Source organism: Vitis vinifera, chromosome 7 (assembly GCF_030704535.1).
Source record: "Vitis vinifera cultivar Pinot Noir 40024 chromosome 7, ASM3070453v1".
Classification (NCBI taxonomy): Eukaryota; Viridiplantae; Streptophyta; class Magnoliopsida; order Vitales; family Vitaceae; genus Vitis; species Vitis vinifera.
In genome coordinates this window covers 7,508,048-7,525,764 of record NC_081811.1, presented here as the reverse complement: position 1 = coordinate 7,525,764, position 17,717 = coordinate 7,508,048, and the positions used below count along the sequence as shown (strand labels likewise).

The following is a 17,717-nucleotide window of genomic DNA, read 5'->3' as shown; positions in this document are numbered from 1 at the left end:
AAATAGCTTTCTATTTTAGAAAAATGAAGCTATTAGTGAGTTAGAGTATATCATTTAATCACATAATAGGAGGATCTATAACTCAAGGACGGTAGAGATAGTTTTGAAAGGTTGATAGCTTTCACCTTGTTAGACTACGGACAATCAGACCATAGGAAGACTACATACAATGGATAATAAGTCACGAACCCGAGCATTTAGTGTCTCGTTATAATATATATAAGGTATTGAAGTGCAGTTGACTCTTTATAATGGGATGTTGAGTTAACTTCAAAATTGGATTTTGAGGGAGCTAGTGTTGTCCTATAAGTCCTAATGGTCCTCACTCGAGCTCATATTCCTTGATGACATGGTTTATGAGGGTGGTTAGATGAGTTTCCAATGCATAACCCTAGAATGAAGTTGGTAAGGTTGAGAAACTCATTATTGATCTCACCATGCCCATCAGAGTTTGATTTGTTTTTTCCAATACCCCATTCTATTGTTGAGTTCTAAGGACACTTAATTTGGAAATAATTTCATGTATTTTAAGAAAAAAAAAATCAAATTCACCAGACATGGACTCACCACCCCAATCAGATCGAAGTACCTTCACATGTTTTCCAAATTGCTTCTTTGATGTATCCACTTTATATTTCCTAACTATTTGATAAACATATCCATACCTAGAATAATTCTCAATAAAGGTAATGAAATACTCATATATTCCATGCGCATGAACATTGAAAAGTCCACACACATCAATATTCACTAACTTTAGACATTTAGATGCTCTATGCTCTTTAGCTTTAAAACGTCTCCTTATCATTTTGACTTCATTGCAGGATTCACATAATGAAAATTGTCCACGAACCAATGTTTTTGATGGACCCGAATTCACTGATCTTTAAATTCTACTCATGTTAATATGATTCAACCTTAGGCACTAAAGGTATGTTTGATTAGTGGTAAGTTGTTTTTGTTCATAAGTCAATATATTCTCAACTCGGTTAGTTTCCATGAAACTTGCAATGATATAGTACAAATTGTTAAACAATGCACCAATACAAATGAACATCTTATTCTTTCTTAAAACTATAGTAGTATCATTAAAAGAAATTGAATAGTTCATTTTACATAGACTAGAAACTTAAATTAAATTCTTTAAACCCTGACACATATAAACAATCTTAGAGTTTCAAAATAAGATATTCTCTCCAACTAATGGTTGAATTATTCCCATAACTCGAACAACCATCTAAGCAATGGAGACAAGATTCAAGTACATCTCTACTTTATCGAGTCCTTTGCAGACTTGAAACCCCTATAAAAAAACTACAAATATGGCCAATAGCTTTGGAATCTATCCACCAATAACTAGCGTAATCCACCACTAAGTAAGACTAAATAACTGAAAGTGAGTGATTACCTTCTTTCTGAGGAACTTAAGGCATTTTTTTTTCTAATGGCCTTTTCTGCAATAAAAGAAGCATTTCCTTGTGGACTTTTTCGTAGCCACCTTTTTACACTTTTTTTTTCCTTGTTTCGATTTAGATAAATTAATATGACTAGTGTTAGAACTCTTCCTCTTCATTTTGGAAGATTTGGAAGGGTTTTTTTATTTTAGTTTTTAAAGCTACATTGATTAACTTTTGATTCTTGGGCTCTTCTCAGCCATCTACAATTCCTTCATTGCTTTGGTAATGATAGGATCATCCTATTCATTTTATAGTTCAACTTGAACTAATTGAAGGATGGTGGTGAGGTCTCAAGTACAATGTCAATCTTAGTTTCACCATCAATATTTACTCCAAGGGTCTTCATCTCACTAAAGAAACCAACCATCTTGATCATATGCTCTCTAACTGGGGTTCCTTCAAATGCCTCGATTTTCATTATAAACTTTAGGGTTGCTTGTCTTATAGACCGACCTTCTTCCCAAACATCTTTAGGAGGCTTGTACCTATCGCCAAATTGAACTTGATAGTGGGAGGTTGTGTGTTTGCAAGAGGTTTTGAACAAAATGAGAGTTTCCAACTTCTTATTTATGGAAATTTTATTTCTCATGAAATACTAATTTTAATCAAAAGCTTTTTAATTATGGAAAGTACCACTTTCTTTTTGTGGAAAGCTTGGTAAATTTACTTTCTTCTTATGGAAATCTTTCCAAATTTGACTTATCAGTAGTTTAGGAAAAAAATCACTATATAATTTTTTGGAAAAAATTGAAAAGTGACTTAGGCTTTCTTATATTTATTAATCCAATTTGACATTTCCAAAATAGAATTTGGACTAACTTTAATTTTCATAAATATCTCCATAATCTAATAAGAATTAATTAACCGACCATTTTCTAAAATTTTACGCATATCCAAAATTGATTCCAATTATTTTCTAAAATTAATTTTCTTATTTTTTTTAAATTATGCAATTCAAATATTGGATAATTATTAATTAAGATCTCCAAATTAAAATTCCTTAATTATCCTAATTTTTCATTTCTAACATTTATGAAAATTTTAAGCATAAAGTTTTTGACAATTAAAACCTTAATTTTACCAAGTTTAAATTTCCTAATTAATATCTATTTTGCATCTCCAAAATTACCTAGGTTTTTTTTAATCCTATAATTGCATGCAAAAAAAATTAATTACATTAAACTTGTATCCCATATCTGGTCCACATAAAATGCAAGCAAGTGGGTCATTCATGAGCGTGGATGAGCTACTATCTAACCCCACAAATTTCCGAGCTAAGTTTCCCAACTTGAGCCATGAATGTAGGGAGAATGGAGAAAGAAGACCGAACCCAAAACCCATAAAGGGTATTTATAGGGTATTTGTAAGAGATACTAATGATTTTTGTGAAGTTTTGAAGATATTTCAAGGTGATTTTTGAAGCATTGAGTGACAAAAAAAGAAATAGAATTTAGGAAGAAAAATAATGTGGATGATGAGGAAAAATCAATGCACTTGGACCAGGATTTAGAGTTGATTTGGAGGTAGTTGAGGTGAATTCAAAATGAAGAAATGGAAGAAATGAGAAAAGAAATATTAAAAATCAAATATTTCCATTTCGCATGATCATGTGAAATGGACCAAAAAGTGGAATTATGTTGCAGGATAAGGAAGATCTGCAAGCTGGTTTCTCATGATCATGCGAAAATTTCACATAGTCATGCGAAATGCTCCAGAAAACTATAACTGCTACTGTTGAATTACTTATTTCGCACAACCATGCGAAATTGGTTGAGCTCGTACAAATGGTCATTTTATTATTAAACTCCAGATTGCTTGATGAAGAAGCTTCCGAAAGACCTCTTAGATCATGCCAAGTGTCCACTTGACCTTGGCCTATAAATAGAAACTTGATTTTTTCATGTGAAAAGCTATTTAACACTTCTAATTGTAGAATTTTCCATATTTTCTCTCTCAATAGAATTCCCTATTTTTCTTTATTTTCTCTCATTTTCTTACTAGCCAAACATGCCTTGTGAGACCAAATCTCCAAGCATGAGTGGTTAAATCTCGTTTTTCTTGGAGGAATGAGAATCTAGAGGCAAGATCTATGGTGAATTAGAGAAATGAGATTTAATTGCAAAGGTAATTTGATCCAATTGATTGATTAATTGAATTTTGAGGATTTTTCTCTTCAAATTGTCTTGGATGACTACTACAATGCAAACTAGGTAGATTCATTAAATTCTTAAAGCTACATTTGATGAAATTGAATAGTTGCATTGTGTGAATCATTGAAAGATAATTTAAGATAAACTGAATATGTAATTTGAATTGATCTCTTAGATTAAATAACCTAATTTGAAGAGAAATTAGATCTAGACTTAAAGCTAGATCCAAAATCGATTTGGATGAGAATTTAGGTTTTCAATCTAATTTAATGAAAGTTAGATCTCAACATCTATTTGTAGACCCTCAATTTTGTCCCTTTAGCACATGTCTTTAAAATTCATTTTCAATGCTCCACAATAGTTCCTTGGTGGCCCATGGCTACTCATACCACTTACCTTTTTCTGAGTCACCTCGGAGATTTTGGTTGAGGGATTATTTGATCCCTTATTGTGACCCTTGGCAGCCCTAACTTAGACTTAGGCTTTTCTTGTTTTTTTAGGATAGCTTTTAGATACACTTGGCCCATTAGGCACTACCCTAGGCCCACTTAGTCTCACCTTAGGCCCGTTTAGGCACACTAGGCCTACGAAGACTTTCATTTTATTTTATTTTATTTTATTTATTTATTTATTTATTTTGTTTTTAATTTTAATTTTATGATTATCATTCACTTTTTATTGGTTATCTTCCTCTTTATATTATTTTGCTTAACTTATTTATTTATTTATTATTTTTACCATTTTTTAATTTATTTACTTATTTATCTATACATGCAATTATTTAACTTAAAAAATTTCATGTTTTTGCAAGGAAACTTACCATTGGAGTTTAAGGAAGATGGGACTCTCCTTGGAAGGTTTTGGAGGGGAATTTGAAATTGGGAAGATTGCTTTTGATTGGAGGATTTAAAAAAAGAAGAGAAGAAGAAAGGAAGGAGGAGAATTTTCCTTTTTGGAAACAAATTTAGGTCTTGAGGGGTGATATATATAGGTGAGAAAAGGAAAAGAATAGGAGAGATTTTTCTTGGGGGGGGGGGCAGAGCACACGGAATTTTGGGAAAAAAACAAGGGACTTCGAACGGAGATCGGGCTGTCATTTAATCATCAAGAGAGGATTTTCTCTTTCACTTCAAAGGTTAGTTTTCTATATAGTACTTTTATTTAGCCTAGATTTTTTTTTTTTTTTTTTTGGAAATTTTAGTTTTTGATTAATTCTTTGTGTTAAAGTTTATATTATTTTCTTTTTTAATCCCAATTAGTTTGATTTTAATTTTTTTTTTAGTTTAAATGTATTTTGTTGATCTTAATTCTTGACTTTAAATAATCACGTTAAATAAAGTTTATGTTTTTAATCTCAATTAGTTTGATTCCAATTCGTTTTTAGTTTAAATACATTTTATTGATCTTAATTCTTAAGTTTAAATAATCATATCGAATAAAGTTTGTATTTTTAATCCCAATTAGTTTGATTTTAACTTGTTTTTTAGTTTAAATGTATTTTGTTGATTTTAATTCTTAAGTTTAAATAATTGTATTGAATAAAGTTTGTATTTTTAATCCCAATTAGTTTGATTTCAATTCATTTTTAATCTAAATGCATTAGTTGATTTTAATTCTTAAGTTTAAATAATTGTATTGAATAAAGTTTGTATTTTTAATCCCAATTAGTTTGATTTCAATTCATTTTTAATTTAAATGCATTAGTTGATCTTAATTCTTTGTTTTAAATAATCACGTTAAATAAAGTTTGTATTTTTAATCCCAATTAATTTGATTTCAATTCGTTTTTTAGTTTAAATGTATTTTGTTGATCTTAATTCTTTAGTTTAAATAATCATATCGAATAAAGTTTGTATTTTTAATCCCAATTAGTTTGATTTTAATTTGTTTTTTAGTTTAAATGTATTTTGTTGATCTTAATTCTTGACTTTAAATAATCACGTTAAATAAAGTTTATGTTTTTAATCTCAATTAGTTTGATTCCAATTCGTTTTTAGTTTAAATACATTTTATTGATCTTAATTCTTAAGTTTAAATAATCGTATCGAATAAAGTTTGTATTTTTAATCCCAATTAGTTTGATTTTAACTTGTTTTTTAGTTTAAATGTATTTTGTTGATTTTAATTCTTAAGTTTAAATAATTGTATTGAATAAAGTTTGTATTTTTAATCCCAATTAGTTTGATTTCAATTCATTTTTAATTTAAATGCATTAGTTGATCTTAATTCTTTGTTTTAAATAATCACGTTAAATAAAGCTTGTATTTTTAATCCCAATTAATTTGATTTCAATTCGTTTTTTAGTTTAAATATATTTTGTTGATCTTAATTCTTGACTTTTAATAATCACGTTAAATAAAGTTTGTGTTTTTAATCTCAATTAGTTTGATTTCAATTCGTTTTTAGTTTAAATACATTTTGTTGATCTTAATTCTTAAGTTTAAATAATCATATCGAATAAATTTTGTATTTTTAATCCCAATTAATTTGATTTTAATTTGTTTTTAGTTTAAATGTATTTTGTTGATTTTAATTCTTTACTTTAAATAATCACGTTAAATAAAGTTTGTGTTTTTAATCTCAATTAGTTTGATTTCAATTCGTTTTTAGTTTAAATGCATTAGTTGATCTTAATTCTTAAGTTTAAATAATTATGTTAGATAAAGTTCATGTTTTTAATCCCAAAATAGTTTATTTTTAATTTATTTGTTAGTTTAAATATGTATGTGATTTTAATTTATTAGTTTAAATAATCATGTTAGATAAAGTTTATATTTTTTTTAATTCTAAATTAGTTCAGTTTTAACCTATCTTTTAGTTTAAGTATATTTGTGATTTTAATTCATTAGTTTAAATAATCTTGTTAGATAAAGTTCATATTTGAAATTCCGATTTAGTTTAGCTTTTATTTATTTTTAATTTGGATATGTTTGTAATTGTAATTTAGTAGTTTAATTAATCTTATTAAATAAAGTTCATGTTTTTAATTACAATTTAATTTAGTTTTAATTTGTTCTTCACTTGTATGTGTTTGTGATTTGAATACATTAGTTTAATTAATCCCGTTAGATAAAGTTTAATCTTGATTTAATTTATTTTTTTAGTCTAGAGGCATTTATGTGTTTAGTTAATCTTATGTTAATTATGGATTGTTATTCTCAATTTATGCGCTTCTTGAATCCTTGTTGCTAATTCTTGATGGATATTTCATTAGCTTATTTGATCTAAATATTAATAATTTATTGCTTTGATAGTTTCCTTTTTGTTCAAAGGCCATTGGAAAATCATGAAGATTGGCCTCTACCATCACCATTATCATTTTTGTTAATTACTAAAAAAAATTTTACTTTGAGGTTTCATTTTTGTTTTGTTGGGTATTTTATTTCTTATATTTTATTTTTTCCAAATTAATTCCTTTTATTTTAAAATAAAATACTTTTCTCAAAAAAATCATTTTAAAAATCTATTTCAAAAACTCATTTAGAGTCTCTCAGGATCAAAATCTTTTTTTTTTTATTATTTAAAAATAATATGCAACCATATCTTGTTCGGTTTGCATCCTTCTCGGTTTTCAACAAAAATTTTGGTTTTGAACAAAAACACGAATCAAAGCTTGTGGTCCCAAATAATGGGATGATTCTGGGCTAAATTCGTGTATATCAATTGGGGAATTGGTGAAACCCCTACATAAGAAAATCTTTTCAAAAATTATTTTTGTTGCCATTTTTGTCACTTGTTGAAATTATGTCTATCTTTTTTAGGAATTGTATATAAGATGTGTGTGATAATTAATGTTTTCATATACTTTGATAATTTTTGTTATGCTAATTAGATAACAAGCATGCTAGGGTTTCTTTATTTTATTATTATCTAATCCCTCATGTCTTATGGGAGCGCATTGTAAGTTATTTATGCTATCCAGGTACGCCCCCCCTATCGCCTACTTTCTAAATTTTGTAAACAATCGTGTCACTATGAAGTATGCATATGTTTGATAATCCTTAGGTGTTTAGATGTATGTTTGATTCACTATGATTAAATACATGTTGTGTGTTATACTTCTATACTAACTCTGATGTTTTATGATAGCGCTTGAGAAGCGGTCCAGGTACGCATCCTAACCTTTCTTTTATGGCAATTTGATCTTGTTTAGCATGCAAATTTTTTTGAAATCACCTAGCCTACTTAGGTATCCATAATTAACTGATTAATTGTCATATTCCCCTTAACTTAATTAGTAGAGACCTCTTTAGGGCTTAAAGGGGTGCTACCTCCTAGAGGTACCTTCCCAATAAGTAACCTGATCCCCGGACCAAGACTTGGGTTTTCAAAGACACGCTTTTCCAAAAATTATGGAGTCATTTTTTTAGGGTTTTATTTCTTGTTTTATTTTCCCTTCAAAAATAAAAATAAAATAAGTGGCGACTCCAACTTTTTTTCAAAAAATCAAATTTTCACAAATAAATAAAAAGCGAGTCTCGCCGATCGAGTGGGGACGCACGTGAAAAATGCGGGTCCACACTATTCACCATGGAAATTGTTTTCTAGAAAATCCTAACTTTGAGAATTTCATTTCCTATTAATTTTCTTCTATTTAGCATTTCATTTTCTTCTCAATTTGAGACTATTGTTAAATTGATTTTTCACCATGAATTTTCAAATCAATTTCACTCAATCACAATCATTTCTTGTTCTCTCATTCAAGCCTTAATTACCGAGAATAATCCATCCTAGTGGATGACACCTAAAAACCACTATACTACGGTAGTTTGTACTAAAACCATTTTTGATCGGGTACAAGCTACTCTAGAATAGTGAATTAAGTTATAAATTGTGTTTTGATGCGATAAATTAAAAAAATCAATCGATCAATTACCAATGAGTATAATTTCATCTACGTATAAGATCGTAAAGACCATTATGTTTTCCTACGCCTTCTTGTATACTTAAGGTTCATCCTCGTTTTGATCAAGTTAAGGTCTTGACTACCTAATTGAAATGTTTGTTCCATGATCAAGATGGTTGCTTTAATCCATAAATAAATTTATACAACTTGCATATCATATGCTCTCAATAATTTATTATGAAACCACCTGGTTGCATCATATAGATGTTCTCATTAAGATTGTCATTCAAGAATCTAATCTTGGCATTCATTTTTCATATCTTATAGCCGAGATGTGTTGTAATAGATAGGAGTATTTTGATGAACTTGAGTATGGCTACCAATGAGAAGGTCTCCTCATATATAGTCAAAACCAAGTTTCTAAACTATAGCCCTTTGCTACAAGCCTAGCCTTATATGTTTCAACCATTTCATCTACTCTCCTCTTCCTCTTGTAGGCCCACTGAACTTTATAGGTTTTATTTTTAATGTGCTTCTACAAGCTCCCAAACTTGGTTAGAATACATATATTCTAACCTTGCCTCCATGGCTCATTGCTAAAGATGTGCATACATATCGCTTATTGCTTCATTATTTTGGTTGTATAATGATTTCCAAATACATGAATTAGTTTGGTTGTATAACAACCCTCTAAAGACCTTTTAGTCAACTTGACTATAAAGGTAATAACCCTTAATCCATTTTGGATACCTAACAAATTGCCAAACGTCTAATTTTGGTTTCAACTTGTCTACCTTTGGCTTCAATATTAGGATAAACTCTTAAAAGTAAGACATAATGTAACAAAGTTGGACTTATGTTTCCACTTTATTTATTATTTGTATGCACTGATATTGTTTTGAACATTCAAGCCCATATCACTTGCATTGTACATGACTTGGGTACATTAGGAGTTGCACATAAGATATAAGTAATACGTTCTTTATAAGATGATAAGTTGTTCATAGTTGATTGATGGATTTGGGCAATCTAGTAGATACTATCATGCATTACCTCTTAATTTGAGGAATGACTTGTCTTGGCCATCGGGATAAGGTTTCCATGGTGAGTGCACTAATATGTATGGTTATATATCGGATGAGACTTATGATGAATCATTATACAAGGCTATCAGATTGTCATGATTTACCAAGCTACCATGTTGCATGGACTCTCAACCTTGAGAAGATTTTGAGTCAATGTTGAAATAATATAACAAAGTCAAATTCATCAACCTCTCAAGATTACCTCTACTATCTTTGAGTTACAGATCCTCTCATTGTATGATCATCTAACATGTCCTAAGTCACAAAGATCTTATGTCAAGTTCTACTTAAGAAACTACCATGGTCATAGTTTACCTAAACACATGTCCTTAAGGTCACCTAAGGTGATACATTGTCTTAAAGTCATAATGTTTTTATTGAAAATACCTGTTGCTACCAACTTCCATTAATAGCGACTCAATCCATAGGGAATATATGGTTACTTTAAGATCGCACTTATAAGTTAAAGCTAACTAACTTTTACATAAGCTCAATATTCTTCTAAGATGGAGAAACAATATAAGGAGAAACAATATAACATAGTAGCTTGGTGAAGTCATGACAACCCGATAGCCTAACGTCATGACTCATCATAGGTTCTGTCCAATGTATAATCATACACATTAGTGCACTTACCATAGAAAATCCCAATGGTCAAGACCAATCATCCCTCTTAGGAGATAGTTTACTATAGCCTCAAATGGATTGCTTAAGTCCATGAACCGATTGTGAACAAATCATCTACTTGTAAGGAACCTATGATTTGGGTCTTCTATGTAACTCTTAATGTACTCAAGTCATGTACATTGCAAGAGATGTATACTAGAATGCTCATAAGTTACACTGCATGGAATAAAGATATATTAAAATGCAAGTAAAAATTTGTTAAATAAATAATAAACTCCATATTTGTTACATCATATCATACTTTTAAAAGCTTTATTTTAACAGTATTGTTAAGTGGGTAACGATGGACCCATCACCCATGATCATCCGATGGATCCTACCATAGTGTATGGTTGAGTGTGTGACAATGCTTTGCAAGATCAAAGTTGGACTCACTCTTAGAACGGAGAGGAAACTCTTTGATTTTGTTTCCAAATAACTATGAAAGTGGAAATAAGAGGAATGTCACAATTTGATCTTTTCATGCTCCCTCATATATTAAGGAGAAAAAATACACCTATGAAGGTAGCTTGACCAAGGACCAATGAAAATCTAATTGTGGCTCTTATGAAATTAATCAAACATAAATTCATAGCCAAACAATCACTCCACTAACGTCGATTGAATGCACTTCACTAATTAGATCTAACTATATGAACTTAATTGTTGTCCCACGACCTAATAATTGTCATATTTGTTTCCCATGAACTCATATATATTCATGATCCAATTAGTATGTGCTATCCACTAATAAATTACATCTTTAGCCTTTGAGTTACACATTCACATTTTCCATGATCAATTGATGTTATCATATCCTAGAAGGATAAAACATCAATTCCACTAACCAAGTAGGGTTACCATGACCAAGGATTTACCCTAATCATACACCTTAGAATTATTAGAAAGAAATATATTGTCCCTAGTAAGTATAGTAGGAAGCCCATTTTAGGTATCCACAGGCTACATGCTGAATCAACAACCACCCAAGATCATGAGAATATATAACCTCTTTTGTGGGTCTCACTCGTATGTGACTCAAAATGATTACTAAGCCAAACACTAGCCCAAGTACCCCTCAAGGTTAAAAGCTCCTACAAAATAGTATCTAGAAGAACACATGTCACTCAAACAACAATAGACATGTCCTCTGTATGTCATTTTCAATGTGTAACCATACACAATCATATACCACCTTAAAGACTCACTCTAATGACTAGGACAAGTCATCCCACCTGAATGAGAGGTAGCACACACAACACTATTAAACTACTCTAGTTCATGAACCATTATGAACAATAGTATCAATCTATAAGGAACCCACAATTGCATTCTCTATGTATCCACCTATATCCAAATTATATACAATGTGAATTAATTAGGCTAAGTATGCATCAAAATAATAAAAAGAAAGGAACTATCACTGCACGTGCATAATGCCAATGAATGAATAGAAACCATATATTAAATTACAAACATTGCAACATGTCTCGCTATACAGGGCATAAAACCCAACAACTATAAATGTAAGGATGTTAAACCAATTCAACCTACTTCTGAAAGCTTGTTAGCTTGCCCATGGTTATAGAGTGGAATGGCTCAGATAGGCAAGCCTGGGTTTGAGCAGAGAGTTCTTGTGCAACGAAGCGCATGGTGGGGCGTGACTTTGGATTGGCACGTGTGCACGCTAAGGCTATCGTAACCACAAACACTACTTCCTCTGCCAGTCGGCCTGTGGGAGCTGGGAGCCTCTGATCTAGCATGTCCTTCAAGAACAACCCCGGATCATCAGATATTGCTGGAGAAGGCAGTGAAAGTAGGAACTCCCCTGGGTGCCTTCCCAGCATCACTTCCAATGCCACCACCCCAAAGCTATACACATCGCATTTGTCGTTGACCCTCATTGGAAGCGCAAGCTCTGCAAATCAAGAAAACAAAATTAGCTTCCTAATAACACATTCTGATCAACTAAGATAAAACAAAATGGATAAAAATTATCTTCATTTTACCTGGAGCAATGTAGCCATAAGACCCTGCAACTGTAGTCCAGTTGGATGAATTCGGGTCCAACAATCTCGCTGTGCCGAAGTCCGAGAGCCGTGGCTCAAAATCTGACTCCAGCAAGATGTTATTCAGAGTAACATCTCGGTGGACAATGGGTGGAGAGCAGTCATGATGTAAGTAAGCAAGCGCATGAGCCACTCCCCGCACAATCCTAACTCTTGTGGCCCACCCCAGATCCACTTTCCCTTGCTCCCCATATAGTACTTTCCCCAAACTACCTCTCTCTATGTGGTTATAAACCAAGTACATGAATCCATTCCTGGAATGGAACCCATGAAGTTTAATGATATTCCTATGCAGAACTTTTCTCAGAGTGTCAATTTCACTCTCAAAACTCTTCCTATTTGTTGCTGGAAGGCCTCTGGAGTCTAACATATTGAGTCTTTTAACCGCAACAATCTGACCCTCTGGTAATACCGCTTTGTAAACAGTGCCGAATCCTCCTTTTCCAATAGAATACTTTTCGCTGAAGTCTTCGGTGGCTTTCACAATATCCCCAAATGTGAATTTTCCTAGTCTTTCCCAAATCAAGGGTGTGGCACTCTGATCCTTCTCTGTACAATCGATCTCTTCATCATGGTGTTGAGTTCGTCCTCGAAGTATAAGAATTGCAGCAATAAGAATTGCAAGTAAAAAGAGGCCACAGACTGGAATTATGACAGCAATTAGAATCTTGGTTTTATGGTTTGACTTGCTGCTTGGGGAACTTGAAGAACAAGGACTTAATCCTTCTGCATTTCCACACAAACCCGAGTTTCCAGTATAAATTGCCCGCTTGAAGATATTGCCAGTTGGGATTGGACCTGTCAATTCATTGTATGAGAAATCAGAGGAGTTTAGACTGATCATGCCTGATAATGATGGGATTCTCCCTGTGAGATGATTATGTGAGACATTCAGGTTCTCCAATGAGGCAAGCTTTCCCAGGTCTGAAGGGATTGTCCCAGAGAGCGAATTGCTACTGAGATCCAAAAGGTACTGCAAGGCCAACAAGTTTCCAAGCTCTGAAGGTATTTCTCCTGACAAATTATTGTTGCCCAAGTTCAAGCTCAACAAGCGCTCACAATTCCCCAGCTCTTTTGGTATGCTTCCACTGAAATAGTTTCCTGCTAAATTCAGATAATTGAGATTAGTTAAAGTGCCTATGAACTGGGGGATGTCTCCTGTCAGATGATTTTTACTCAAGCTGAGGTTGAACAATTGGCTTAAATTCGCCAGTTCCACTGGAATTTGCCCACTCAATTCATTGGAATCCAGGCTCAGAACCCCCAGTTGTGACAACTTCCCAAGCTCAGCTGGGATTTCTCCAGAAATTTTATTCCCATCCACCTGCAAGCTAGTGAGCTTTTGACATTCCCCCCACTCAGGTGAAATCTCACCTGAAAATCGATTGCCACTCAGAGAAAGAAAAACAAGACTAGGATGAACTCCAAATGCCTCGGAAATACCTCCAGTGAATTGGTTCCCTTCAAGACGGACTCGAGTTAGCCCTGTGCAGTTCCTCAAGCAATCTGGCAATGGTCCTGTGAAGTTGTTGCCTCCATTTACCGTTAAGTATTGAAGAGCAAGGCCATTACATAATCCAGGAGGCAATTCTCCTGAGAAGCTGTTGTTGGAAAAACTGACATACATCAGATTAAGGCTGTTCTTCCCAAGTTCAGTCGGAATGGTGCCTGAGAAATTGTTGGTGAACACGGAGAGTCTCTCTAGATTATTGAGGAGTGACAATGTCTCTGGCAACTCTCCATGCAATTTGTTAGTGTTGAGATCAAGAACAGTCAATGATGTCAAGTTACCAATCTCTGGAGGAATTGTTCCAGTGAGATTGTTTTCATAAAGATGTAAGGTAGTAAGCTGTGTGAGATTCCACTCTACTACAGGGATTGGACCCGATAGCTGATTTTGTGAAAGGTCTAGTTGAAGCAAGTCTTTCAAATTCCCAATCTCTGATGGGATTGCCCCGGACAGCATATTATTATACAGGAAAAGGTAATTCAGCTTTTCCAAAAGGCCAATCTCAGATGGGATTTTTCCAGTGAAGCTATTGTTCTGAACTTGCAAAGAGATCAGTTCAGTCCAATTAGTGATGAAATAAGGTGAGATCTCACCAGATAAAAAATTGTCTGACAAACCCAACTCGGATATCTTGTTAAGATTGGTGAAGGAAGAAGGAATCACCCCGTATAGTGAGTTCACAGCTAGAGATAAGAAGGTGAGATTAGTACAAGAGCCAAGCTCAGATGGAATTTTAGAATTCAGGGCATTTCTTTGGATATCGAGTATCTGAAGCTTTCTGAGCTGACCTATAGAAGAAGGAATCTGCCCTTCAAATGAATTGTTGTACATTTCTAATATTTCAAGATCAGAGAGCGTACCGATTTCTTCAGGAATTGAACCACTGAATTGGTTTCTTCCTAGGCGAAGGTTTTGGAGCTTGGAAAGCCTGGAAATGTTGGATGACAATGGCCCCTGGAATGAATTGTCAGTGAAATTGAGGAATTCAAGCTTGCCCAGATTGCTAAATACCGACTCTGGTATTGCGCCAGTCAATTGATTCTGTGCTAAGTCGAGGTATGTCAGGTTCCGGCAATCAGTTATGAACCCCGGGAATTCTGATACAAGTTCATTGTAGTTGAAGCTCAGTCGTGTCAACAGAGGCATGCTCGAAAACTTCGACCAGTCTGGAGATTGTAAGTAGTTGGATCCAAGGTCCAAGTACCACATCTTCTGAAGATTGGTAATCTGGTAGGGGATGGTACCAACGAGATAGTTGTCGTAAAAGCTGAGATACAGAAGCTCTGTCAACCCTCCAATCTCTGAAGTGATGTTGCCATCAAAAAAGTTGTGGCTCAAGTCCAAGAAAGTGAGCTTAGAGAGGTTGTAAATCGTAGAAGGTATGGATCCATTGAGTTTGGAATTGCTGCTGAGATTGAAGCCAGTGAGATTAGGGAATGAACCGAAATCAAACTGGGCAAGCGTTCCCTCCAGCTCTGTCTCTGAGAGATTTATCACAGTGACGCTTCCGGTGGTATCACAAGCAATACCTGTCCAGTTGCAGAGGTTCCCAATGTTGGTGAGGGACCACGATGAATTGAGAGGAGAAGAAGAAATTAAACTGTTCTTCCATTTGATAAGAGCTTCTGCTTCTGTTGTGGGTGATGTGGTGATTTTCAAAGGAAGTAAAGCAAGGGAGAGGATATGAATAAGAAAAAGAGGAGCGCTATGAATCATTGCCATGCTCTTGATGCCAGATTCTCATCAATGAAATCTTGATAGCACAAAGAGAGAGAGAGAGAGGAGTGGCCGGGGGCTGGGGGCTGGGGTGGGGGAAAAGAGAGAGAGTTCTGCCCCGTGTTGCGTATATAGAAGGCATAAGTACAAGTAAAAGCACACCATCTAAACATCCGAAAGTATTCATGAACGGGGCGGTTGAAAGTCAAAGAAATACGACATGGGCTACATCCAATCCAAGCTCATTATTTCCCATTTTACTTGGGAATTCGAACATTTAACATGTTCTTTATTTTCTAACAAAATCCCATTTTGCTACGACTGATATTTGCTGCGATATCTGCTCACTGAACAAGGAACCATACTTAACCAGTATTCAACTGCGAAAATTTTATAGCCCCAACTTGGCCTTTTAACCTGATTTTTCCAGCTACACTCGGAGTTGACCAAGGCTCATACTCATCATGAATTGGCTATGATGATACTAATCTAGTTTAAACAAGGAGTAGTTGGAACTTGGCTGTCTATTTGATTCAAAATAAAGTTATTTTTTATTATTTCACTTGATTATTATTAAGAGAGAGAAAACTAATCTCTTCGCATGTAATCTTCTAAGCAATTCATGCCCCCACTCCTTTTTCAAAAAATTGATATTAAAATGGGGTCACTTGGAAACTTCCAAAGCTTTCAAACTAATGACACCCTTTGTAGATGAGGAAAAGTTGAGAAATTGAGGGAGTCCCCTTGTGGGAAAAGCAACTCCAAAAAGTCTTCTGCGGAAGGAGTTAGGAAGGAGCCCTTTCTTCTAGAGAGCACTTTGAAAGAGAATTAACTACCTTACAAGAGGTGAAAGGGGTCCAACCCATTATTTCTGAGGTAGAATTTTTTTTTTTTTTTTTAGTTTTTTACACATAAATAGGATAGAGACAAGGTAGGTCTCTCAAGGAGGCAAGGACTGGACCCTAAGAGTTCTTATCGACTATGGAGATATTTCAATGGCAATCTAACCAAATAATCCACAAAATTTCGGAAAACTGACTGAATCCGAACTGATTTTTCTTTAGAGCCAGATGCTTGGCAAATGGGTTACTGCACCCAAGTTATCAGTCAAGATTTTTCTGGGCAATATCGGGTTAAATGCCAACCATTTCCTTGCAAACCAAACAACTGGAAACTGAAGAATGTTCACACCAAACAACACTACAAGGATAAAACTAAGAAATTTCCCTCTGGGATTTCTTATTGGAGCAGGGAATCAAACAACAATACTGGTTGGTGAGTGGAGTTTGCTTTCGTTTCTAAAGTCAGAAATCGAAGCTACTAATTCGGTATCTACTAACCTTTTACTTAAATTGAATCAAAGTGGAAATCAAATTTAAGTTAGATAAATGAGATCAAACTATAAGATTATAATGAATGATACTCTTAGTGTAAAGTCATGAAAACTCGATTGTGTCTATATGGCATCATCTCATTGATAGTACCTTTTAGATAGTTATAAAAAAATATCTTTCTATAATAAAACCTTAATAGGGATGGTATGTACTTCTATAAAGATATGGAATCATAATATGATACAAAAGTGACACCTAACTTTCATACTTTTGCTCTGGTGATACAATTCTCTAATATAAGTTATTAATTGGATTAATTGATTAAAAAAAGATGAAAAGATCTCCAATTTGTAAAACTAATATTTATCATTTTTAAATTTGAAGAGTAACCCAATTTTTATATAAATATCTTTCAACATTTCGACTATTTACATGTGAGTTTAAAAAAAAAAAATGTTATTATTGGAAGAAAAATATGAGGACATATTTGTCTAAAATGTGTTTTTTTTTTTTATGAAAAAAAAATTGGATCATCCCATTAATTAGAGTTGGATTAGTTTTGAAGAAATACAAAAATTTCAAATCATCAAGACATAAGATTACCACTTAACTAAGCTATAAGCCATAAGCCATAGAAATTAAGAAGACCGAGTTAAAGCAACTTGGAAGAAGAATGAGGTTTTAGGGAGCAAATTTCATTTGAAAGTCAATATGAATCCCTTTGAAACCAAATGACACAAGGAGTGTCCCTATCATTCACAATTACAAAGCTTGCAAAGGAAAAGTCATATCCTCATATCACAATACAAAATTAATTAAGCAATGAAAACAAATATATATATATATATATATATATATATGACTTTATAACTAGAACAAGTGGC

The 17,717-nt window shown here is 33.2% G+C and overlaps 1 protein-coding gene across 1 annotated transcript; it reads right to left on the bottom strand.

The window, feature by feature from the left end:
• Positions 1-11,634: 11,634 nt before the first annotated feature.
• On the bottom strand, positions 11,635-15,699 carry LOC100263455 (MDIS1-interacting receptor like kinase 2). The gene is made up of 2 exons (XM_003632343.4): positions 12,214-15,699; positions 11,635-12,122 (listed from the first exon to the last, which is right to left on the bottom strand). Exons 1-2 carry the CDS (start codon positions 15,503-15,505, stop codon positions 11,755-11,757), a joined length of 3,660 nt encoding a protein of 1,219 aa, XP_003632391.1. The 5' UTR covers positions 15,506-15,699; the 3' UTR covers positions 11,635-11,754.
• Positions 15,700-17,717: the final 2,018 nt, after the last annotated feature.

What these genes read in the sequence shown, in the direction of transcription:
- LOC100263455 (XM_003632343.4), bottom strand. Translation starts at nt 15,505, where the DNA reads ATGGCAATGATTCATAGCGCTCCTCTTTTTCTTATTCATATCCTCTCC. An exon ending in TTATGGCTACATTGCTCCAG is followed by an intron (nt 12,123 to 12,213) that starts GTAAAATGAAGA and finishes CTTGATTTGCAG; the next exon opens with AGCTTGCGCTTCCAATGAGG.